The sequence below is a fragment of the Schistocerca gregaria genome, chromosome 1, assembly GCF_023897955.1.
Source record: "Schistocerca gregaria isolate iqSchGreg1 chromosome 1, iqSchGreg1.2, whole genome shotgun sequence".
NCBI classification, from domain to species: Eukaryota; Metazoa; Arthropoda; class Insecta; order Orthoptera; family Acrididae; genus Schistocerca; species Schistocerca gregaria.
This window is the reverse complement of record NC_064920.1, coordinates 525476821-525503439: the sequence shown is the minus strand read 5'-3', so window position 1 is coordinate 525503439 and position 26619 is coordinate 525476821. Positions and strand designations below refer to the sequence as shown.

Sequence of the window (26619 nt, the reverse complement as noted above, 5' to 3'; positions counted from 1 at the left end):
TTTTTTGTCATTGCTGTTTGTATTAATTGTTTTGTGCTGCTGCTGCTGCTGCTGCTGCATTGTCCCTTAGTTAAGCATCTGAGCTCAGTAGATTTAAGTTAGCTTAAGAGGGGGTAGCCTATATAAGAGAATGAGTTGCCATGGATTGGAAGAAATGCATTGAGAAGTTATACGAAAAAAGTACAGAAATCAGGTATATATAGATAGGACTTTTTGGAAATAATGAAGAACGAAGGGAGATCTCCGAGAAGTAAAGAAAGTTTTGTTTGCAAAATACTGCAGTAAAACAAACTCTGTCCTTTCCTTGTGTTATCCCACTATGTGTTTGTGTACCCTTGTGTATTTATTTCTTCCTGTCTTTATATGTTTATCTGATAAGACTTATGTTGAAGAATTTTTCTAATACTAAGCTACATTCACTATGATGAGGAATACTGTTATCCTCAAATATAATTTGCATTAATAACATGATATTTACTTTGTAAAGATGTTTACACATTATTTATTCTGTTTTGTTCTAATGCTCATTCATGAAGTTGATGTTTCGAAATTTATTCTGATTTTTTATGTATGTGCTCCTGTCATAATTCCTGTAACACTGATGTATATGTTATTTCGATTCTTTTGTAAAGCCTGTATTACTGCAAATGTTATCTGTACTATTATGTTCTTTAATGATATTTTTGTACCTTTGTTATTGTATTCTTATGTTATAAAATTGTAATTGACACCAGTTCATCAAATTAAGTAACTTGTAAATTACATTTCACTGCACACGTTTCTGTTGGTCATAGTATATGGACAATATGTGAGAAGTAGGGACTGATAGTGTTTGCACATGTGTTAATAATTCAGTAAGGGACTGGATAACAGCATTGCTGGTTCTAAGGACATTTAAAAAAAATTGTGAATGCACAAGTGGTGGTTCATGGACTTGCTATATTGTCCACAAGACTCTTTGATGGTGATTGTGCAGCTGCCCAGTCGCAACAGATGGCTGCTGGCGATCTCTACAAGGACTATGGTGGGACTGCATCTTTGATGGTCCACCAATACCATTATTTCTACAAGGACTACAGTTGGTCTGCATTTTTGATGGCCCACTAATACCATTATTTCTACAAGGACTACAGTGGGTCTGCACCTTTGATGGTCCACCAATACCGTTATTTCTACAAGGACTACAGTTGGTCTGCATCTTTGATGGTCCACCAATACCATTATTTCTACAAGGACTACAGTTGGTCTGCATTTTTGATGGCCCACTAATACCATTATTTCTACAAGGACTATAGTGGGTCTGCACCTTTGATGGTCCACCAATACCGTTATTTCTACAAGGACTACAGTGGGTCTGCATCTTTGATGGTCCACCAATACCATTATTTCTACATGGACTACAGTGGGTCTAAATCTTTGATGGCCCACCCATACTATTATCTCTACTAGGACTACAGTGGGTCTACTCTGTGATGACCTACCTACCAATATTCTTCACAACTTCGATTGACTCTGCTGTGGGTCTGCTCTGTTGTAGCCCATTACCTGTCTACATGTCAAGAGTCAGCACTGTCTTCCTCCTGGAAGGACATCCCTATTTCTTCAAGACTGCATGGATATCCACTACTTCCGTGTGCATTTTCCTTTAATGCTCAAACTTTGAGGAAAACACTGCAATTTTACTGTGATGAATGATCAGGACTGTCTCTATGGACTGAGAGAAAATTTTAGCTTTTGACCAACATTGTATCAATAAGTGTGTGCATTTGATTTCTTTGTTATCGTAATTGTGAAATTTTGTTAACAAATATGTATTGGCAGTGGCCAAAACAATTAGTAAAATTTTTTGTGGGGAGCATGGAGGCTATGTAAGTAGGCTGTTTAGGTTTTTTATATTAGTAACGCCATGTAGTGCTCTGTATCAAAATCACTGACTGTGCTGGTTGGTATTGTTGTAATACTCGCCATTGTAGTGTTGGGCAGCTGGATGTTAACAGCGCGTAGCGTTACGCAGTTGGAGGTGAGCCATCAGCAGTGGTTTATGTGGGGTGGGAGATGGCGGAGTTTTGAAATTTGTAAGACTGGGTGTCATTAACTGCTATATATATATATTATGAATATTAAGGTAGATACATTGTTTGTTCTCTATCAAAATCTTTCATTTGATAACTATGCCTATCAGTAGTTAGTGACTTCCGTAGTTTGATATCTTTTATTTAGCTGGCAGTACTGGCGCTCGCTGTATTGCAGTAGTTCGAGTAACGAAGATTTTTGTGAGGTAAGTGGTTTGTGAAAGTTATAGGTTAACGTTATTGAGGGCCATTCTTTTGTAGGGATTTTTGAACGTCAGATTGCGTTGCGCCAAAAATACTGTGTGTCAGTTTAAGCACAGTCATGTGTAATTTTTCGAAGGGGACGGTTCAAGGTGATTTCTTCTTTTACTGTATTTCGATTCCCCCAGAGCCGGGGGAAGGGGGGGGGGGGGGGTGCTGGCAGCAGCGGAATACACCGCTTTGCAGACGACAGATAATGTTAGCAACCATAATGAGGAGATATAAAAACAAAAAGATACGGTAAAACGGTGACTGTTTAATACTGGTACGTGGCGAAGAAGTTGTGAAGAAAACATAAAAAACAAAGAGGTCAGCGATGCTCATTACAAGCAGTTAGGAAATAGGCAAAGTTAAAAACACAGCGACAGCCTAGTTTCTGTTCGCAGCATGGGAGGTGGGGGGAAGGAGGGAGGGGGTGAATAGGTGATGGTTGATCGAAAATGACCAAATACAGTAAACAGTGTCTTGATTGAGGTGGTAAGAAATGTACACGGGTTTTTCAGTTCGCTTGTTTTACGTTTTCTGGTAGAAATGCTGCGTGCGTTTGGAATCAAGTTTTTGCGTTCAAACACATACACTATGCGATCAAAAGTATCCGGACACCACCAAAAAAGTACGTTTTTAATTGTAGGTGCGTTTTGCTGCCACCTCCTGACAGGTACTCCATGTCAGCGATCTCAGTAGTCATTAGACATCGTGAGAGAGCAGAATGGGGCGCTTCGCGGAACTCACGGTCTTCAAATGTGGTCAGGTGATTGGGTGTCACTTGTCTCATGCGTCTGTATGTGAGATTTTCAAACTCCTAAACATCCCTAGGTCCACTGTTTCTGATGTGAAAGTGAAGTCTAAACGTGACAGGATACTGACAGAGACCGCAGAACAGAGACCGCCGACAGTTATAGAGGGTTGTAATGTGTAATAGGCAGACATCTATCTACACCATCACACAGGAATTCGAATCTGCATCAGGATCGACTGCAAGTAATATGAAAGTGAGGCAGAAGGAGAGAAAAAAAGTAGATTTCATGGTCGAGCGGCTGCTCATAAGCCACACATCACGCCGGTAAATGGCAAGCAACGTATTGCTTGGTGCAAGGAGCGTAAACATCAGAGGACTGAACAGTGGAAAAACGTTGTGTGGAGTGACGAATGACGGTACACAATGGGGCGACCAGATGGCAGAGTGTGGGTATGGCGAATGCCCGATGAACGTCATCTGCTGAAGAGCCATTCAGGATGGCGATTGTATCTTCCAACACGATCGAGCACCTCTTCATAATGCACGGCCTGTGGCGGAGTGGTGGGCTAGCCAGCACAGAGCCCTGCCTGAATCCTATAGAAAACCTTAGGGACGTTTTGGAACGCCGACTTCGTGCCATGCCTCACCGACCAACATCGATACCTCTCCTCAGTGCAGCACTCCGTGAAGAATCGGCTGCCGTTCCTCAGGAAACCTTCCAGCACATGACTGAACATATGCCTGTGTGAGTGAAGGCCGTTGTGAAGGCTAAGAGTGGGTCAACACCATACTGAACTCCAGCATCAACGATGGAGGCCGCCACGAACTCGTAAGTCATTTTCAGCCAGGTGTCCAGATACATTTGATCACATAGTGTACATGTATTGGATCATACTTAAGCGCCTTTTAATGATTACAGCGACTGATGAATGTTATTCATGTTACTCTCATTCCTCAAAACGAGTAACTTTTTTTCGAAATTATCAGTTACAGTAAAATTTCAATGTGGTTTTAGATAGTCCATATTCATCTTGTAACTGCTTTCAGACACTGCCCCTCCATCTCTGCAGCTTTGAGCATGTGATTGTCCCAATTTAAGTCAGAACTGAGCAGAAGCCGGGGAGAACTATATCTACCACATTCTGCAACCTGTGTAGAAACAGAGTGAGCTGACTTAATGCTATAGTACCATGGTTTGACCACTCGACATGTTGTCGTAGGTGCACCAACTGATACAATGTGTAAGGTCAGTGCCTAATGTAGCCTGCTCCTGCAACACGAGGTAGTATAACAATCAGTATGAACAGTTACTGTGGTGTTTCTTATCAGGAAAATTAGGAAATAGCTTGTACCCTCCATGTAGGTGAATGGAGAGGGGTGTGATGGAGGGAGGAGGAGAGATGCATGATAAGTGTTCTCGATTTAGGCAGTTTGTGATTGTACATTGAGTAGAACACACGTTCAACTACCGCCCCTTCTGCATTATTTTGGGACGACATGTGTTGCATTATGAACCGTTTATTATGAGTGGTGGTTTTTTCAAGACAATTTCGAAGTGTAATTAGAACTGTGGTGCATTTTTTCCACCAGTTGTGGTAGTGTGTATTGGCTTCGGTTACCTAGGGTGCAGGGTGGTTTTTGAGCAGGCGTCTGTAGCAAACTCTGACGTCAAACAACGCTAGATATTGTATGCTTGCAGGTAACGCAATATTAAACTCTTCTCTGTCCAACTACAGCATCTCGACAGTCCCACCAAAAAGAATAAAGGTAGTACCTTCCATCCCAGCCTTTATCCCTGCCAGCTTGTAGGTAATGGGTAAAATTTGAGTATGTCAGTCACTTGTTTCGAATAGTATTGAGAAACTTTTTTCCCAGCAGGATAACAACACGTATAGCATCATCAATTTTTGAGGTGTATGGTGATTTTAGATCGTCCTCGTGTAGCGCTACGCATATAGTTGTGTAATTAGGCCTAATACTTAATGATTAATTATGTAATTGGGACCTATCACTACATCATTTTCCCAACCAAATCAAATAAAGTACTCTAACCTAACCTTCCTCTCTTGCATCTGGACGGTTTCTATATGTTGAGGGGTGCACCTGGGCTTTCCTTCAGTGGAATCAGGGTTCAAGTCGTGGAAAGGGCACCGCCATTTTTAATTTTTCATCAATTCCAACCGCTTCCACCGGATGTTCGAGTCCTCCCTCGGGCATGGGTGTGTGTGTTGTTCTTAGTATAAGTTAGTTTAAATAATGTGTAAGTCTAGGGACCGATGACCTCAGCAGTTTGGCCTGTTAGAAATTCACAGACGTCTGAATATTTGAACATCAATTCCAAGCGCATCTGGAGTTACAGTTATGTTAGGGAGGTACACTTGGGCTTTCCATCCAGGAGGACTAATATTCGAGTCCCACAAAGGGTACCGCCAATTTTAATTTTACAGCAATTTCGAGAAGGGTAGGGGATGTGACATCAGCACAGCCCTGAGCTCAGAAACTCCCACCAAAATTCAAAATTCACACAAAAATTTGAAATTTCCACCAAAACTCGAAATTCCTATCAATAGTGAGGCTTTGGGAGGTGGAGGGTGGAGAGGGGGGAGGGGACTGGGGACCACGTGCACTCTGAGAAAAACACATGTTGTCATATGTGGTTGGGGATGGTCGTGGTCAGGGGATCGGACGGCGTGGTTTGGTGTGGGGGGAAATTAATTGATCAATTTAATCAATTTTCATATCAATTTGATATCAAAACTCTACCGATTTCGCCACTGTCTGACTACTTCTCTCTCACTTTTTAAGGATCTCTGTTGTACATCTGCCAGACCTGTGCTTATAATACAAGTCTTCTGCAAAATGACGAAGAAATTAATTTCTTTCAGTAAACGGCGAATTTTTTTACTTTAGTGCATCTGTAAGTCACTGCTATTTCTCTCATAGATCCAGTCTCTGATCCACACAATCAGTTAATTCTCCCTAAGTAGACAATTTTTACACAGCTACAAATTCAGACTGAATTGTACTCATAATTTTCTGTTCTGTTACTAAATATAAGGTCTACATATAAGGTCCTTACAGCATTCCAGTTTGTGGACCTTTAGCAAGTCCGAACCATCTGCTTTACAGAGTTAAACATGAGGTGAAATAGTTATGTCTAAGAAATACAAAACTTTTGTCTTTTGACGAAATTTAATCTTAAATGGAAATTTTTTTTCTTAGCTTGTAGTTATGGTTTTGATTAGATTCCAAGCCTTATGTAGAGTCCGTTGTGTAAGTATATTCTGGGCTGTGTTTGTCCATGTGCATAGTGAATTCGTTCAGTTACAGCGTTCGCCTCATGAATATAGATCTTGTGGTAGGTGGTTGAACTGTGATTAGCATATGCTACAACATTCTCCTTTCCTTCAATTTACTGGTTACTATGAAAATGATATAGCAAATTCAGCAAACCATACGATCCATTCAGCACCTGTGAAAATAGAAAACATATTAAAGCACTTGCACTTTTTTATATTCCAAAAGTTTCAGAGATATTGGTCTATATCTTTTCTCAGTTATTTAAACCAGAATTTAAATACTAACAAATGCTCCCCATACTAAACAATAAAACAAGGCGTAGTGTTGAAGTGGTAACTGTGCAGATAATTAGAGTGGTATGTCTTATTAAAACTCCTTGACAAGCATCAGTTTGAGAGATAACTTTTCTTCGAAAATTTTACAAATAAGGAAAACGAAAATCCCGTCAGTTACAGAGTATACTCTCGCGCCACAAAGCTGTACCAATCACAGATAATGCTAGCCGAACTTAATTCACAGCTCTCTCATTCACTTTTCTTTCTCACAAGAGGGGAGCAGTGTGGCAGACAAAGTTTGTAACTTCTCAGTGGTAATTATTTTAAGAAACTTTATACTAGAAGTCATAAATTCAAGCAACATCATTACTGTTTCTTCCAATCAGTGGTGAAAATGGTCCATTGTTTCATGTTAATAGCGATATTTCTAAATTAGCAAACAAGAACACGTTATTGGCTTTTCCATCTAGAGTTCTCCCATTTCATCACATTGAATCACATGTATTGAAATATTTCATTGATTATTTTTGGGAAATGTTTTACTAACGAATGTGACAGCTGTCATCAACTGCTGGCCGCGGTGGCCTAGCGGTTCTAGGCGTTTCAGTCTGGAACTGCGCGACTGCTACCGACGCAGGTTCGAATCCTGCCTCGGACATTGATGTGTGTCCTTAGGTTAGTTAGGTTTAAGTAGTTCTAAGTTCCAGGGGACTGATGACTTCCGATGTTAACTCCCATAGTGCTCAGACCCATTTGCACCATTTTGTCATCAACTGATCAGCCAGTAAACTGTTACTTCAAGACTAAAATGTCCACTCTCTCATAGTAGCTCCTAAACGTGCTTAGTTTTTCTGAAAAACGTTCTTTCAACGTTACCAACTTATGTAGCGTTATTAAGTACGTGACGATCGTCAGAGAGATGGTAATTAAATGGAAGCAAATAGGCTACTGTGGATCTTAGACAGCCAATGTTCATGGAAAACTTAGATGATAACATATGGACATGGAGTTAGCAAGAGAAATGTCTTATATATAATTTTCAATTTGGTAAGTGAAACACTTAGATGAGGTTTAGGACCGACTAAGTACGAAAGCACAGAGACAGGCGTCGGGGCATGTCAGCTGGACAAAGCACCATTGTGGCAGAGGGTAACCATGTTACCATCACAACTGGATGAGGTAGTAATATCACGAACAGCAAAACTCATTTCAATATGCGCTGCGTTAACGTCAGCGTACTACATAAACCCCTTCAAATTTGTTATAAGTATCCGGCATTTGCCTTTCTTTAAATTATTTGGGATTCTGCTGGTCGCAGTGTCGACGGTACCTAGGCCCCAACTGTCTTCTGCTGTGCCTGTTTCACTGCTGGCCCTCACTATGGTGACCCACACGACCCTGATTTAAGTATCGTCTTGCGTAAGAAGTGTCGGTATTTTCATCTCACAGTAGAAGTGAGATAATTGATAAAAAATTCCGGAAGGCAGAAAGAAGCTGGCCACATATTCTTCTTTATGAGGAGGAAGAGCCCTACTGGCCTACTTGTGTAAAAGTGGTGAAGAGCTACCTTCAGCTGGTACTGGAGAGGCCTCAAGGGTTTATGTTGTTAGAAAGTCAGATTGCTACTGGAGTGAGAAATTTGTTTTTGCGATAGATTCGTTTCATTGTAGTGAGTGTGAATTATCTATGACATTTCTAGTGGTACACTTAACGGTCGAGAAAAGGGCTAAGGTCATGTCTACCAACCTGCACTAACATCTGCCTAGACAGCTTGCTCAGCTTGCCCACGGTGATCTCCAAAGGCTTGCTGGCGGCCATGAGGAAGAACAGGAGGTCTTGTTTGAAGCGAGCGTCGCAATCGACCCAACCACTGCTGATGGCGGAGTCCATCAGCTTTTCACTCTGAAACACGAACCCCTGACTGTCGTACCAACAATAGAGAGAACAGCAAAATGTCACTTCTCTGAGGTAACCTTCACACGTCTTCAAACTTTGATAATGTAATCAAAAAAGTATTGTAGAAGCTTCATATCTGTGAACGTGTGGTGACTTAGATTCATAGGGACCAGATAATGAAATAAATCGAATGGAACAAAATAAATCAGTTTACAGTAAAATTTAAAACTATGAGAAACATAAACTAATATAGATTGATCGATAGTGCACGACTTGTCACGTCTGTAAAATCGAAGTCTTCCATGTTTTGTAATATCAGTGGTGTCTACAGGATGATCGGGACGTGTTTGCTCAGGATTTCCTGTTTTCATCCAGTATGTGAATTCGGGTGGTCACTCGGGTTTGTGTTAGGAGACAGTGCAGGCGAAGCACTTCACGTGGATGATTCCTGCCTATTGGGAGAAGGTGTTCACGAAATGGCCGTCTGATGCTCTTGTGTATCGTTTGTAAGACAAATCTATCAGCGAAATGTTAACTTCAGGTTTGAAAAATATGTTGGGGAATGCTACCCCGATTATATACAGGCATCAATTTACACTCGATAGCGATAAGAGGCGTTTAGCACATGTAGAGTGATTCCGTGATGTTGCTAAGAACTTTCTGGGTTGATGGAGAAGGGTAAATGTATGAATTTGAGGCAAGGGACACTGGTAAGGAGACAGCCGATTCGGATGTTGTAAGCGAATCTCTTTGTTGTACCCCTGAAAGTGGAATACGTTTACCAGGTACTGTTGTTGCTAAGACTTTACGGTAGGTAACTTTCAGAGAAAACAGTATTGGACAAAGAACGAAAAATCTAGTAAATATTGACCGTAAAACGCATGAGCACTTCCTCATGTTCAGTACTGTGAAACACATGCCTTTTAGTGCACGCTATTTGGTTTGCATAATTTTAGGGGAGGCAGAAAGGACCAAAACAGTCCATTAAACAAGGGCTCTAACACGTGGAAGTACACAGCATTTTCCTATGAAAAGACATAAAAAGATTTAGGAAAAAATAACAGGTTATCCAATTGATAAAGGTGGCACAAAAGTTTCTGAATGTGTGTGTGAAGTTCTAAGGGACCAAACTGCTGAAGTCATCAGTCCCTACACTTACACTCTACTTAAAGTAACTTAAACTAACTTATACCGAACGAGGTGGTGCAGTGGTTAGACACTGGAATCGCATTCGTGAGGACGACGGCTCAATCCCGCGTCCGGCCATCCTGATTTAGGTTTTCCGGATTTCCCTAAATCATTCCAGGCAAATGCCGGGATGGTTCCTCTGAAAGGGCACGGCCGACTTCCTTCCCCATCCTTCCCTAATCCGATGAGACTGATGACCACTCTGTCTGGTCACCCTCTCCAAACAAACTAACAACCAACCAACTAACTTATACTACGAACATCGCGGGGACCGATGGCCCTAGTAGTGTGGTACCTTCACTCCCACAAACCAACCAACCAATTACGAACATCACACACACCCATGCCCGAGTTAGCGCTCGAACCTCCGGCGGGAGGGACTGCGCAATCCGTGATATGGCGCTCACTGCGCGGCCACTTCACGCGGCAAAGTTTTTGAACAGTGTGTATAACTAGAAGTGATTTTCTATTTACTTCTGTTGTATAAATAATTTTAAATTAATGGGGTACTTGCAACACATGGTCACGTACCTGTGACTCAGTAATTTAATTAACCTTTGATATTACTACCGGAGCGTTGGGAGTAACTGTTAACGCAATATTCGAACAGGACCTGGAGTTATCTCTACATCTGCTCTTAGTACTGCTTCTTCAGCCGCTATATTTGCAATTTTCCTCCTTTTTGTATTCTCTTTTTCATCTTCAGGTATTACTTCATCGAACGGCACATATAAAATTTACTGAAGAACTCGTCGTATTTCTTACAGAGATTCCCCTTTATGTCCTCTGAGCATCTGCGTTACATTTTTATTTTCCTGTAACAACTAAGTACTATCCTTGGATTGTGTATCTAATTTCGTTCAATCAGCTGGTAACCATCTTCAGTGCAAATACATGGTAAGCTCGTGTGTGTGGGACGGTGTCAAATGCCTAGCTGGAAGACAAGGCACACTGCACCAAACTGAGAGCCGTTGTTTACCGGCTGTGGATCTCGTGGTGGAACAGAGTGTGCTAAGTTTCGAAAGCGTCATGTTTCCTGAATCCATATCGATGTTTATACAGGAGATTTTCGTTCTCCAAAAACACCATAATTCTGAAGTATAAAACATGTTCCATAATTCTGCAACAGATTCTACACTGATTGCAATAATATTTCGTATTCGGTTTCCTACCATCTACTTTCTCTTCCAGTAGTTTCAACTGTTCACTGCATTTCATATCACTTCTTAGTAAGAATATAGACGCTAGATGTTTACGTAAGCCACAGTGCTCCACAGGTTTTCCGTAGGGTTCTGCCGAGTTCTTTCTCTTTGTTACGGACATTATCCTTCACTGATCTGCACTGAGATGTATCACTCTTCACTTACCTGATCAGTTATGATCTGCCCGAAGATGCAGTAGATGCCAGTTTCGTACAGGAGCGGTGGAATTGTCAGCATTGGCTTCAAAGCTTTTGTAACGTTCCCGTCTCTCTGCAACAGCTACAAAGTTCATGGTTTTACGATGTGCAAGAAACATTCAAATCATGCTATAAAAATACATAAAAAATTACGTTAATAGATTGTGCAAATGATTAACTCTCAAGTTTAAACAAAGCGGAGTGATGACGTACAGTACATTATAAACCGATGTATTAAAAGTCTTTCTAATTTTCCCTCTTTTTGGAAGAGATCCTGCTGATTCCAAAGTTGTTGTCACATAAATGATAACGAAGAATTTCGAATGGAGGCTATGAGAAAAAATAGGTTGGCTAGTTGGTTTGGATGGCAAAAGGTCAAAAAGCAGTAATCACTCTGAGTGGTCTATGAGAGACAGTTTTTGCGTAATTCGAAATTTGGCTGAATGAAATATCGTTAGCAGACCTATTAGCTTTTTAGTTTTGTTTTGCGAAATAATATGCAGTTACACGGCCGGATGTTGGCGTCCAAAGGACACAAAATTTCGCTGGTTGATCCTCTCGTCATCCCTTGGTATTCTGACTGGACTGACGGTGGCTCAGAGGCTGTCTGTTGCCCCAACATCCCCCCCCCTCCAAACACCACTCCTCTTTCCCCCACTGCCTGACAGATGCTCCAGTCCCTGAGCACTCCGATGTGCCCATCGCCGCAAATTCTGGCACGCCTTCCACAGTTGATCCTCTCATCATCCCTTGGTATTCTGACTGGACTGACGGTGGCTCAGAGGCTGTCTGTAGCCCCAACACTCCCCCCCCCCCCCCACCAACCACCACTCCTCTCTCCCCCACTGCCTGACAGATGCTCCAATCCCTGAGCACTCCGATGTGCCCATCGCCACAAATTCTGGCACGCCTTCCACAGTTGATCCTCTCATCATCCCTTGGTATTCTGACTGGACTGACGGTGGCTCAGAGGCTGTCTGTAGCCCCAACACTCCCCCCCCACCCCAACCACCACTCCTCTCTCCCCCACTGCCTGACAGATGCTCCAATCCCTGAGCACTCTGATGTGCCCATCGCCGCAAATTCTGGCACGCCTTCCACAGTTGATCCTCTCATCATCCCTTGGTATTCTGACTGGATTGATGGTGGCTCAGAGGCTGTCTGTAGCCCCAACACTCCCCCCCCCCAACCACCACTCCTCGCTCCCCCAATGCCTGACAGATGCTCCAACCCCTGAGCACTCTGATGCGCCCGTCACCGCAAATTCTGGCACGCCTTCCACAGTTGATCCTCTCATCATCCCTTGGTATTCTGACTGGACTGACGGTGGCTCAGAGGCTGTCTGTAGCCCCAACACTCCCCCCCCCCCACCAACCACCACTCCTCTCTCCCCCACTGCCTGACAGATGCTCTAATCCCTGAGCACTCCGATGTGCCCATCGCCGCAAATTCTGGCACGCCTTCCACAGTTGACTTCCCACAGTGTGCACCAGCGTGGTCGCGGGGGCAGCTGCAACATTTCCAGTAGTAGTACGACATATTTTCTGCGCTTCGCCCTTATTACAGCAAGGGTCGTGCCCCAAAACCTTAATGTATTGTAGCCAACATCGTGATGGATTAGCTTGTCCTTAGTTTCGTACCTTAATAGGTTATTTGATGAGATATTGGCGCCAGGTGTGTGACGTGGTCATACTTTATGCCATGTATTTCCGATGTACGAGCCCCACGACTGTTGAATTGTTGGGCTGCATTAAACGAGTACGTCGTTGATGTTCTCGGTAGCTCCCTTTGATATTGCGTACTGTCTGTTTGATGTACGGTTTACCGCCATTGACAGGATGTCAGCAATACACACTAACTTTGAGAAGACGTCCTTGACATCCCGGTGTAACGTTCGTTTCTCAGTCAGTGGGTGGGATACTGTATCAGTGAGGTATTCCCGCTAGATCCGTACTACACTCCTGGAAATTGAAATAAGAACGCCGTGAATTCATTGTCTCAGGAAGGGGAAACTTTATTGACACATTCCTGGGGTCAGATACATCACATGATCACACTGACAGAACCACAGGTACATAGACACAGGCAACAGAGCATGCACAATGTCGGCACTAGTACAGTGTATTTCCACCTTTCGCAGCAATGCAGCCTGCTATTCTCCCATGGAGACGATCGTAGAGATGCTGGATGTAGTCCTGTGGAACGGCTTGCCATGCCATTTCCACCTGGCGCCTCAGTTGGACCAGCGTTCGTGCTGGACCTGCAGACCGCGTGAGACGACGCTTCATCCAGTTCCAAACATGCTCAATGGGGGACAGATCCGGAGATCTTGCTGACCAGGGTAGTTGACTTACACCTTCTAGAGCACGTTGGGTGGCACGGGATACACGCGGACGTGCATTGTCCTGTTGGAACAGCAAGTTCCCTTCCCGGTCTAGGAATGGTAGAACGATGGGTTCGATGACGGTTTGGATGTACTGTGCCCTATTCAGTGTCCCCTCGACGATCACCAGAGGTGTACGGCCAGTGTAGGAGATCGCTCCCCACACCATGAAGCCGGGTGTTGGCCCTGTGTGCCTCGGTCGTATGCAGTCCTGATTGTGGCGCTCACCTGCACGGCGCCAAACACGCATACGACCATCATTGGCACCAAGGCAGAAGCGACTCTCATCGCTGAAGACGACACGTCTCCATTCGTCCCTCCATTCACGCCTGTCGCGACACCACTGGAGGCGGGCTGCACGATGTTGGGGCGTGAGCGGAAGACGGCCTAACGGTGTGCGGGACCGTAGCCCAGCTTCATGGAGACGGTTGCGAATGGTCCTCGCCGATACCCCAGGAGCAACAGTGTCCCTAATGTGCTGGGAAGTGGCGGTGCGGTCCCCTACGGCACTGCGTAGGATCCTACGGTCTTGACGTGCATCCGTGCGTCGCTGCGGTCCGGTCCCAGGTCGACGGGCACGTGCACCTTCCGCCGACCACTGGCGACAACATCGATGTACTGTGGAGACCTCACGCCCCACGTGTTGAGCAATTCGGCGGTACGTCCACCCGGCCTCCCGCATGCCCACTATACGCCCTCGCTCAAAGTCCGTCAACTGCACATACAGTTCACGTCCACGCTGTCGCGGCATGCTACCAGTGTTAAAGACTGCGGTGGAGCTCCGTATGCCACGGCAAACTGGCTGACACTGACGGCAGCGGTGCACAAATGCTGCGCAGCTAGCGCCATTCGACGGCCAACACCGCGGTTCCTGGTGTGTCCGCTGTGCCGTGCGTGTGATCATTGCTTGTATAGCCCTCTCGCAGTGTCCGGAGCAAGTATGGTGGGTCTGACACACCGGTGTCAATGTGTTCTTTTTTCCATTTCCAGGAGTGTATTTTCACCGACAATTCCCTTGTGTTTAACACAAATGTATTGCCACCCGCTCCGTTCTTTCGCTTTCGCTGTCTCGAAGGGTAGTAACGAAGTTATAGTTCGTAATGCCCATTGAAAACGCCCCTCAGTGCAGTCGTTTTTCTTGAAGAGCACGTTGAGGTATTCTAATTGACAGCACAGGTTCTTCGGGTAGCCTGTGTCCTAGGGCTTTTCAATACTTCCCTGAATTTGATCACGGCAGCTCTGAACGAGCAGATAACCCGTACCTTTGAGTCTTCCTGTAGAATACTTTGTCACCCAACGTCGGATCCGCCTTCCTCTTTGCTAATAGGAGTCTAGAAAAGTTATGACAGCGTACATTTGCAACTCTGCGTCAGTACGATGTTCGAGTGTCGACATCAGGTGTGTGAGGAATTCTTCCAGTTCATCTCTTCTATGTGCCAAAATATCGAGGGCATCGTTGACATACAGAAAGAAAGAGATATCTTTTAGGTAGGAAAACCACAACGTTTAAAATTAGAATTGTATATTAATAGCTTCAGCTGCTGACGGGCGTTGATATATATCAACGAGGATAAGTAAAAATGTGTGCCCCGACCGAGCCTCGAACCCGGGATCTCCTGCTTATATGGTAGACGCACTATCCATCTCAGCCACCGAGGGCACACATGATAGTACGACTGCAAGGATTATCTCGCGCAAACCTCCCGCCAGACCCACATTCTCACCTTATATGTTCACACACTAACCGAGCGGTTCTAGGCGCTACAGTTTGGAACCGCGCGACCGCTGCGGTCGCAGGTTCGAATCCTGCCTCGGGCTTGGCTGTCTGTGATGTCCTTAGGTTAGTTAGCTTTAAGTAGTTCTAAGTTGTAGGGGACTGATGACCTCCGAAGTTATGTCCCATAGCGCTCAGAGCCATTTGAACCATTTGAACTACATTCGCAGTGCTCCTACCCAACACACTCATTTCTCGTGGAAGACGTTCTTGCCAAGACCCGTATGAGTTCGGGTAATATATGTGTATCCTCACAGATGAGGAAAGTCATGGCTGGTATTGCCAGAACTATATACTTATATGGATATGGTGTCTGTTGTTTCGGACATGGCAGAAAGAACAGACACCATTGATGATCCGCAGCCAACTAGAACGTAATTAGAATTATATATTAATACCTTCATCTGCTGACGGGCGATGATATGTATCAACAGGCACAGGTGAAAATGCGTGCTCTGACAGGGTCTCGAACCCGGGGTCTTTTGCTTACATGGCAGACGCTATATTCATTTGGGCCACCGAAAGCACAGAGGGTATTGCAACTGCATGGACTATCTCACGCACGGCTTCCGCAAGCCCCACGAATGAACAGACACCATATCCATATGAGCACAACGTTTCCTTTTTGTCGTGCTCCATGTGAAAGTTGACCATAACGGCTGACAGTGGGCTGCTCCTCGCAACCCCTCTCCGTATACTGTTCGTATGTTCCATCAAAGAGAAAATACTAAGGAATCAGAGGCGGCTTCAAAAATCGGTGCTCATTGACGACATAAATCCTACGATTTTATCGAAATCCTTAAACGTGAATGTGATCAGCTGCCGTATACAAACGGCTCAGTTGTATGTTTGTGGTAGGGGCATCGTGGCCCATTTATAATGCACTTTACCTTTCCAAGATATCAGAGACGAATTGCGAGCCAAAATCATTTTTACATCAGCTACAATGTTCTCGAGAATACTTGTTTTCGCATATTGCATATACAAGGGATTAATATGACATTAGTAAACCGCAAGAGCATTCAAGGAAATGTCCCACCATTACTATCGCTTATTATAGGTTATAATGCCTAGATAGTATCAGTGACAAAAGAATTGACTGGAACCATAAGTGACTAGCAACGAGCTCCTAAGTTCAGATTGAAATATTTATCGTAAGGATAGCTTAGTTGCCAATGGTAGCGACGTATTCATTGCGGTAAAATAAGTTGTCCCGGACTCCGAATGTGAATTAATCTGGATGAAGTTAAGCATCAAAGGTCGGTCAAAATGGTAAACGGATTCTCTCATAGACCGTCCGGATCTGGAGCTGTAGCAGTTGAGTGCTTCAGAGACAATTCACAGAATATCGTTAGTAATTTTCCCGACCATTCTGTTGTAATAGAGGTGACTTAAACTTGCCAGATATAAACTTGGAGAGTCATGCCATCAAATGTGGTGGCAGAGACAGGGATTCTTACATTATTCTGAATGAGTTGTCGGAAAAATAATTCGAGCAGAAAATTAAAACTATATAAGGCAATATCTTAGACCTTCTGGCAACAAAGAGAACTCAACTCATCATCAGATAACTTAGAGGAAGATATCAGTGATCAAAATTCTTTGATATCAAATACCACAACATGTTTTAAAGGAATGTTAAGAAAGATATGTAAATATGTTTTCTTAGCAAACGTGACGGGATACAAGATGCATAGTAACTGAATAGAGAGCATCCGGTATTCCGTGTAGAGGACGAGAAATTGAGAAGCATCGTTCAATATACTCTAGAGAAGTACTTTCCACGCAAGGTCTTGAGGGATGAGACCCATTGTTGTTTAATAACAGAGTTAGAAAACTGCTCCATAAACAAAGAGAGCTTCTAGTACTTGGTGGAGAAATTCGTCAATGGTAGAGGCAAGCGACTTTGAAATATAGAAAGACCTTGATTGGAGACTTCTTTATTAAGTGTTAAGCGTTTCAAAATAATATAAATATGTATCTTAGTATTCTATGTACAAAAATTTCAATTAATATCATATGCACATTGTCAAATGGTCTGAGTGAAAATCCTAAGAGGTTTTGGTCTTACGTAAAATCAATAAACGGTTAAGAACACTATGTTCATTCACTCACTGATCATACTGGCGCAGAAACATGAGATAAAAGAGAGAAGGCCGAAATATTGAATTACATCTTTCGAAATTGTTTCACCTCGGAAGATCGTAACACAGTCCATCACTTCAACCATCGTACAAACATCGAAGTGGCAGATAATGAGATAACCGATAATGGAATAGAAAAGCAACTGAAATCCATTAATATTGGACAGGCAAAAGCACGAGGTGAGATACCTATAAAATGCTATAAGAATAATGCAAAAGAACATGGTCCCATTCTAGAATCAGTTTATCGTAGATCTCTGGAGGAATTATAGGTACCTAGGGACTCAAGTCATTGCCGTTATCAAGAGAGGGTGCACAGCACATACACATAATTATAGGCCTATATCGTTCTCGTCATTCTGTTGTAGAATTGTGGAACATGTTTTATCTTCAAAAATTCTGACGTTTGTTGAGAACGAAAATCTCTCCTTTAGAAATCACAATTGATTCCACAAATTGAGACTTTGCGAAAATGATCTTGATCTGTTCCTCCATGAGATCCGTAGCACTGTAGACAACGGCGCTCAGGCTGATGTTCTGTTCCTTGACTTCTCGAAGGCATTGGACACCGTCCCGCACAGCCGTTTTGTGAGGGAAAAAAAACTGCTTCCTGAGTATCGGACCAGATTTTTCGATTGGATTCAAGACTTCCTCGCAGACAGAACTCAATACAAAAAAATTAGAATTATATTAATACCTCCAGCTGCTGACGGGCGTTGATGTATATCAACGGGGACAGGTGAAAATGTGTGCCCCGACCGGGACTTGACCGCGGGATGTCCTCCTTACATGGGAGGCGCTCTATTCATCTGTTTTTTGCTTTTTCTTTTATCTTATTTTTTTAACTTACCTTTTTTTAAGCCCCTTAGCAAACTGGAACCAAAAAAAGAAACTAAGTGCCATCGCCACTTTCCATCCTATAACAACAACAACAACAACAAAAAAATGGTCCACTTCAGGCGTTTGCTCCTGACGAAACCTACCCCACAGAGCTGCCTATATACCAGGGGAAATATGGGAAAGCAAGGTTAGGGCTATCCTTACAAACAAACCTAAATCATCCTTTTTCTGAATTTTATTTTTATTTGTATTTTTTGTTTATTTTTGTTGCGTAATTAATCAGAGGCCTTCTGCGCCCCGCTGATAATATGTTGAATCATATCTTCTCGAAATTGATGTGTTCCGTGCAATTGTTCAGAAATGTTCATTGGTTCAAACAGGAAACCTTCTTCTCTCTTGGCTTAACACATTCCAGCTGCGAGGCGGGTCGTGGAAAGCACTCCCAACGAAGTTCGAGAAAAATTGTCTGTATTTTGTGTGACGGACAACGACATAATGACGGTCATTGCGGTATGTCCAAAAATCGAGTACAGAGTCTACAGTTTGTCCAAATAGGTAGTGAATAGCATGTCCGCAAATCCAGTTCACAGCATTGGTCTTTGTCCGAGGAAAATAGTCACGTTCCGGAAATAATAATGAAAGGGGAGTAATCCGATCGGGAATGTCCCGCATTAGAAAAGCCACAATACGACGAATCAATTGCCAAACCTCCGCCGCCGGTCGGGAAACAAACCGATGTTCGTTATTGTCTGGCACTCTACGCGTGGAACATAGAGATGATTGGGCGAGGTGGATACGATGAAGGCGAGATTGGTTGATTTGCTTACCATTGACACATTCGTGTCAAGGTAACAGGCGAACACCGCGCGCCATACATGACGCCAGTCAAGTTGGGGGAACTTCTGTTCAATCGGGTTAGGTGTACGACCTATGTGAAGTACATTGTATACTGTCTTTGTCTTGAGTAAAAGCTGTCTCGGTAAGGTGAGGCGTAGATAACTGAGTTCAAGAAAGAAGTATCTTATATAATGGAAGTGGTCCGGAACACCCGAAATCATCACTGGGGCTGACAGTGAGACCGGCATATATGCCGACAGGAGGAGACCAGTGAGGCTCGTTGGGCAACGTGTCCATAACGTCATCCGGGAGCTGACAAATAGGGCGCGAACTCTATCCGGCACTTGAAACAGACCTACCCCACCTCGTTCACGGGGGGAGAGTAAGGGTTGCATAGTTAACTTTGAACAACAGCCCAGAGCTGACGAAAGATTCCATCGCCGCCAATATGCGACGTGTCACAGGAAGCGGGAAGGTAGAACGTGTGCTACAGGAGGAACTCTGGATGCGATATATAAATTGACATATCGAGCTCGTTGGAGAATATCAAGGGATCGAAGGCGATGGTCCATAAGACCTGCTCTGATCATTAAAAGGAGGCGTCGGCAGTTGATGGTGGCTGAACGCCGGAGATCAGATGAAAAATCTATTCCCAAACAGCGAATGGTATCAACGGTGGTGAGAGGTGTAACGCACTTCACGGGAAGTCCCGTGTCAATGAACATAACTTGTGACTTACGTACGTTTAAAGAGCTACCCAACGCCTCACAATAAGTCGCTACCCACGTCAGATCAGCTCGAACATCTTCGGCATTACGTAAACAGATGACTACAACGTCAGCATAGGCCGTGCAACAGAATCGGTAGCGATCTATGGACAACCCTACCAAACCTTGTCTTAGTCCACATAGCAAGGATTCCAAGGAAAAGGCGTACTAAATTTCTGATACAGAGCAACCTTGACGTACGTCTCGACCTATTATTATCGGAGGAGTGAGTCTGCCATTGTACATAATCATTAATGAGGCACCTCGCAGAAGGCGGATCACTACCGTGATAACGGCGACTGGGAAACCCATATGGTGGAGGACGGTCGTAAGGAACGAATGGTCAACCCTATCAAAAGCTTGACAAAAGGCTAAAGACGCAAGTGCCCCAGAGAGACGTTGTGCTTGGGTAACGGTGATCATATCCCTGTAGCGGCATAAAGCCGTGCGGATTTTACTATCCCCTCCCAAAGATGCTTGGTCTGGCGACACAACATATCGGGCAACATTTTTAAGTCGTGCCGCCAAAAGGCGAGTGAAGGTTTTCATATCGCTGTTAAGGAGGTTGATGGGCCGATAATCACTGATATTGTTGCCACCATGCGTTTTAAGTACAGGAAAAAGAATTCCTCCCATGAAAGCATCCGTCACAGGTACTTCCGGAGACATCAGTTCCCGACAGATGGAGGTGAAGGTGGACTCTAACAAATCACGGAAGGTGTGATAAAATTCGAGGGGAAGACCGTCGGGTCCTGGGGGGCGATTGATGGTTCCTGCCCGGATCGCATCTCGGACTTCATAATCAGTCACCTCTGACTTCAAGTCAACCGCCGTATCTGCTGGGATACCACCGAAGTTGAGCCGTGAGACTTCCTCGATCAACTCTGGGGAATGTGCAATCTGAGCCACTGAGGGCACAGAGGATAGCGCGACTGCAGGGACTATTTCGCGCACGCCTTCCGCGAGACCCACCTTCTCATCTTGTATGTCCATACATTATATTCGTAGCGTCCCACCCCATATAAGTGTATAGAACTCGATACGTCCCTTTTAAAGGAACAAAACTGACAGATGTAAATCTAATTTCCGGAGTATCCCAGTGTAGTGTGATGGGATCTTTACTTTTTATAATGTATAAAAATGTTATAGTAGAAAGCGTTGGAAGCTGTTTAAGATTGTTCTCAGATGATGCGGTTTTCTGGAAGAAAGTAGCAACGCCAGAAGGAAGTATCGATTTGCAGAATGGCCTGCAGGGGACTGATTAATGGTGCAGGATTTTGAAGGTGAGCCTGAACGTAAATAAATGTAATAGGTTGAGCATGTATAGAAAACAAATCCACTGCTTCACAAGTAGACTGACGACGACAAATTGCTGGAAGCAGTGTCTACTATAAAATATCCAGAAGTAACTGTCTATAGCTATCTTAAGTAGAATGACCACATAAAGCAAATAATACGAAAAGCAGTTGCTAGACTGAGATTCATAGGAAGAGTATTAAGGAAATGTAACTCTTCCACGAAGGAGACAACATACAGGGCATTTGTTCGACTGATTCTTAAATATCTTTTTCTATCTCGGGTCCTTAACAGATAGGACTGATACAAGAGATAGAGTGGATCCAATGAAGGATGATGCATTTAGTCACGGCATCGTTTAGTCAGCGCGTGAACGCTATAGAGATGCTCAATAAACTCCAATGGCAGACGTTACAAGAGAGTCGGAACACGGAGAGGTTTACTACTGAAATTTCGGAAGAGATCTTTCCGGGAAGAGTCGGAAAATGTTTCACTTCCCCCACAAACAGCTCGCGAAATGACTAGAAGAGGAAATTCGAGAATTTAGAACTAATACAGAAAGATCGATTGTTGGTGAGCCTATCTGCAAGTTCGAACCCACTAAACTAGTCTTCGTTTTCTTCTTGCGAAATATATGCATGTGGAAGCGCTAATTGTTTGACTCTTCTAGGACCGTAGCTTCTCGGAATTTTAACGGTAAGACACATGCTGCTTTTCTTTCGGTTTCCTCAGTTTGATCCTTGTAATGGTCTCAGACTAACAAATGGTATTAAAGTGTCGGCGGGACGGAATTCTACACTACCTGGGGATTCTTTGAATGAATCTATACCATAAGTATGTGACCCAACAGGGAAAAGTAGGAACGGAAGAGCAAGAACGAAGTGCTCGCATTATAAGAGAGGTACATTGTTTTTCGCTCCCACTATTCAATTTATACATCGGAGAAGTAATCACGAAATGAAATGAAAGAATTTTAATTCAGCATGAGAAGCTACCGATCGTAAGTTTGACTGATGAGATTGTTATCCTCAGTGTAAGTATGGAAGAATTGCTGAAGCTGCTAAATGGAATGTATAGTCTAATGAGAACACAGAATGAATTGAGAGTAAACCAAAGAAAGACGAAAGTGACGACGAATAGTAGAAATAAATTTAGTGATAAACTTAATATCAGAACTTAGGACGGCGAAGTAGATCATGGAAAATGACAATGCAGTAAGGACCTAACAAGCAGATTGGTGAAAAGAGTGCGTTCCAAGCCAAAAGAAATCTAGTATTGTCAAGTACAGGCCTTAATTTGAGGAAGAAACTTCCGAGAGTTTAAGTTCAGTCCATAGCGCTTAATCGAAGTTTATTATGGACTGTGGGAACACCGGAAGAGAATCGAAGCGTTTGAGATGTAGTTCTATAGCAGGATATTGAAAATTAGACGGACTGATATATTAAAAAGATAAGAAATGAAGCGATTCTACGCAGTATCGGCAAGGAGAGGAAACCGTGGTAAACGTTGTCAAATATAACTGACAGGATAATAGCACTATTTGAAGACACCAAGGAGTAACGGTACTTCAGGAAGACTGATAATAACCGCTCCCCCACAACAACACTGTGTAAAAACAATGACGTTGCCACGGAGAAGTGGCTTATATGTTCCATAGAGCTTAGTGAACATTAATGTTTGCAGTCGGCTTATCGTGTCCTTTTGGACACACTTAGCTATCCCTGCGAAATTCACCTTTTGTGTAAAAGTATCTGAGGACAAAATTCAATGAAAGTGTTATCAATTAATGGATAAGGCATTCACAATTTTTTTCCAGGAGGCCCTGTCGGAGGTTGTTTACATTCAATAAAGAAAAAAATACCGACCAAACAATCGATTACGGCAGGAGGCGTATTCCTACACAGTGTGTACCATCTACTGATGCTCCATGTCGCTGAGAATCACCCCTGGATGGCTAAGTGTGTTGTGTCGCCTATTAGGCCCACCGCACATGCTCGCAGCAGAGCAAGTGTTTCAACAGGTCAGCGAACACTATGTGCAGCAGACGCACTGCACAGCTCCTTGGTGGCCCAGCACTCGCAAAGCATGCTCTGCAATTTACACTGCAAATCTCCCCCCACAGTTAGTTTCCGACTGTGATTCAGAACTTAGGAGCCCTTTACGTTTTCGTAAGTGATGAGACGTTTCCATTATTATAAACGTAATGCGACTCTACCCTAAATCCCGAGTTACTGCTAATGTCTAAAAGAAAGTTTTTAACTACAAACTTTCTCATGCAAATTAAAGTGTGGCGTTGCATTTCACGAAGCGACTTCCTGGTTTCGTGTGTTTAAATGGCCTTTTGAGTGTAAGCTGGAAACTGTAGACAGAATTGTGACGGCTACACGTGTACTGCATAGTTACTCGGCGTGACGTCGCCGGGAAGGAGCAAATGGGACCACTAAGGAGAAACAGCAGTGAAGCTATTCTTAAGAAAGAAATTTAACGAGCGTTTAATTCACTGGAAGGTTCTGTTCAGTTACCGCATGTAGCTATAGAAAGAGGTCAATACTTAAGTGAAGAAATTAATGTAGTTAACAATAAATTAACTCTCGAAATATTACAATAACTACGATCACTAACGGAATCTACATCTACATCTACATCTACATGACTACTCTGCAATTCACATTTAAGTGCTTGGCAGAGGGTTCATCGAACCACAATCATACTATCTCTCTACTATTCCACTCCCGAACAGCGAGCGGGAAAAACGAACACCTAAACCTTTCTGTTCGAGCTCTGATTTCTCTTAGTTTATTTTGATGATCATTCCTACCTATGTAGGTTGGGCTCAACAAAATATTTTCGCATTCGGAAGAGAAAGTTGGTGACTGAAATTTCGTAAAAAGGTCTCGCCGCGACGAAAAACGTCTTTGCTGTAATGACTTCCATCCCAACTCGTGTATCATATCTGCCACACTCTCACTTTGTTGTGAAATTAAGAAATTAAGCTACGAGATGTGCGCGAATGAAATTTTTGTACCGAATAATGGCTCTGAGCACTGTGGGACTTAACATCTGTGGTCCTCAGTACCCTAGAACTTAGAACTACTTAAACCTAACTAACCTAAGGACATCACACAACACCCAGTCATCACGAGGCATTGTACCGAATAGTTTCTTTGCAACTGTCCGAGAAAAATTACAGATCGGCTGCCTAAAGCGCCTTGCTTTTCACTCAGTAAAGCAAGCCTGCCAGTTACCGCGCCAAATCAACGGCTCCTGAGGAGACGACGCACGCGGGCGCAGGTAGAAGAAAATGGTGGGGCTCGAGCAACGGTACAGAAGGATAATGTCCCGCCATGCAACCTGGCTGCGTGCAGTATGTGATGTGCCTTACCGGGCAGTTATTGGCTCATCGCTGTTGGAGTTAGACTCGATAAACGCCTCTTATTTGTCAAATATATAAAAAGTAGGCGTTTTACCGTAAGCATAAAAATAAATTAGTTTAATGAGATATGTGGCTAGAGACGCCACACAGTGAGTTAATTCTCAAGAGTCACGTCTTAGGGTGATATTATAGTATGGCGGCTGTGGGAACACAAAGTGGCGAGGCTGTAGTAAGCCTGTTAAATTACACTTATTTGGTGCGACTGAATGCAGCTCACATTAAACTGTGGCCACTGAGAACTGAAGTGTCACTAGTGATCAGATATTTACGAAATTTACTCACCACGGCTGTAACGAAGATACAGGAACACAAATCCGCCATGTTGACAAAAAGAAGGGTGAAGATTGACACATTCATTGCGCTCTGCAGGAGGAGAAAAGATCTGTAACAAAATTTAGAACACTTGTACTGAACATTAATAAGAATTTTAGAGACAAATTTCTATATTTCTCAGATTCAATGCACTTTACATACACTGAAATAGAAAAGGCTGTATATGTTTGGTTTACTGATTCAAATGGTTCAGATGGCTCTGAGCACTATGGACTTAACATCTGAGGTCATCAGCCGCCTAGACCTTAGAACTACTTAAACCTAACTGAGGACACCACACACATCCATGCCCGAGGCAGGATTCGAAACTGCGACCGTAGCGTTGGTTTCCTGCTTTAACACATTTTGTCCGGCGTAGTGCACCACCCCGACGTGGCATGGACTCAAAACGTCGTGTGAAGCCCCTGCAGTAATATAGCCGTTCATAATTGCGAAAGTGCTTGCGGTGTGGGACTTTGTGCACGGACCAACCTGCTGATTATATCCTATTAATGTCGGTTAGCATTCATGTTGGACTGCCCGGGTGACCAAAGCATTCGCTCGAATTGTCCAGAAGGTTCTTAAAAACCAATCGGGAACAATTTTGGCCCAGTGACATGGATCATTGGTGTCCATAAACCTTTCATCGTTGTTTGGGTATATCAATCCATGAATGGCTGCAAATGGTCTCCAAGTAACCCATCACGTCCGTTTCCAGACAGTGATCAGTGTGTTCTATGTAAATACAGCCTACGCTATTAGAGTTCCACCACTAGCATGCACATTGCCTTATTGACAACCTGGGTCCATGAATTTGACACTACCATCAGGTGTTAACAACTGGAATCGGGATTAATCCGACCTGATCACGGTTTTCCAGTCGTCAAGGATCCAACGGATATGTTTTTCGTACGCCTCCCACGAAGTTCTGCGTTTATTTCACACAGTCTTAGGACTGACAACTCTAAGCAAATGCCGGACCTCTCGGTCATTAAGTGAAGATCGTCGGCCACTGCGTTGTCGATGATGAGAGGTAATGCCTGAAATCTGGTATCCCCGTCATTCCCGTCACACAGTGGCTTTCGGAGTACTGAATTCCGTAACCAATTCCGAAATGGAACGTGCAATGCATCTGGAACCAACTACCACTCCCCGTTCAAAGTCTGTTATTCCTGCAGTGCATCCATAATCGCATTGGAAACCTTTTCACATGAATCATCGGAGAACGAATGACAGCTTCGCCGCGCACTACCCTTCTGTACTTGTGTACCTGATAATGACGCCTTTTGTATATGCGCATATCTCTATCTCATGACGTTTGTCACAGTGCAAACTGTGTGAGAGCCTTCTGCATTCTCAGTAAATATGATGTAGTTGCTGTACTTTCCGAACGTATTACGCATGTTAGTCGAGTCTCCTTATATGCATTACTTGTATTATGTGTGGTTGGCGCGACTGCCCAGCTGCTCCTCATAAGCCACAAATTCGTGTGATCGGTGCTAAGCAAGGAGCAACGGCACTGGAGAGTGAATGTCTGGAAATTAATTATCTGGGTCATCAGCTCGTGGTCGTGCGGTAGCGTTCTTTCTTCCCGCGTCCGGGTTCCCGGATTCGATTCCCGGCGGGGTCAGGGATTTTCACTGCCTCGTGATGACTGGATGTTGTGTGATGTCCTTAGGTTAGTTAGGTTTAAGTAGTTCTAA

The 26619-nt window shown here is 43.6% G+C and overlaps 1 protein-coding gene across 1 annotated transcript in view; it reads right to left on the bottom strand.

Moving 5' to 3' along the window:
- Nucleotides 1-6484: 6484 nt before the first annotated feature.
- The window catches only part of LOC126279021 (uncharacterized), a 35983-nt gene continuing 15848 nt past the window's right edge, over nt 6485-26619 (bottom strand). The window contains exons 5-8 of the mRNA XM_049979454.1: nt 24887-24986; nt 11099-11212; nt 8394-8549; nt 6485-6544 (exon numbers count right to left, since the gene is read on the bottom strand). Of these exons, the coding sequence (XP_049835411.1) occupies nt 6485-6544; nt 8394-8549; nt 11099-11212; nt 24887-24986 (430 nt within the window). The remainder of the gene's footprint in view (nt 6545-8393; nt 8550-11098; nt 11213-24886; nt 24987-26619) is intronic.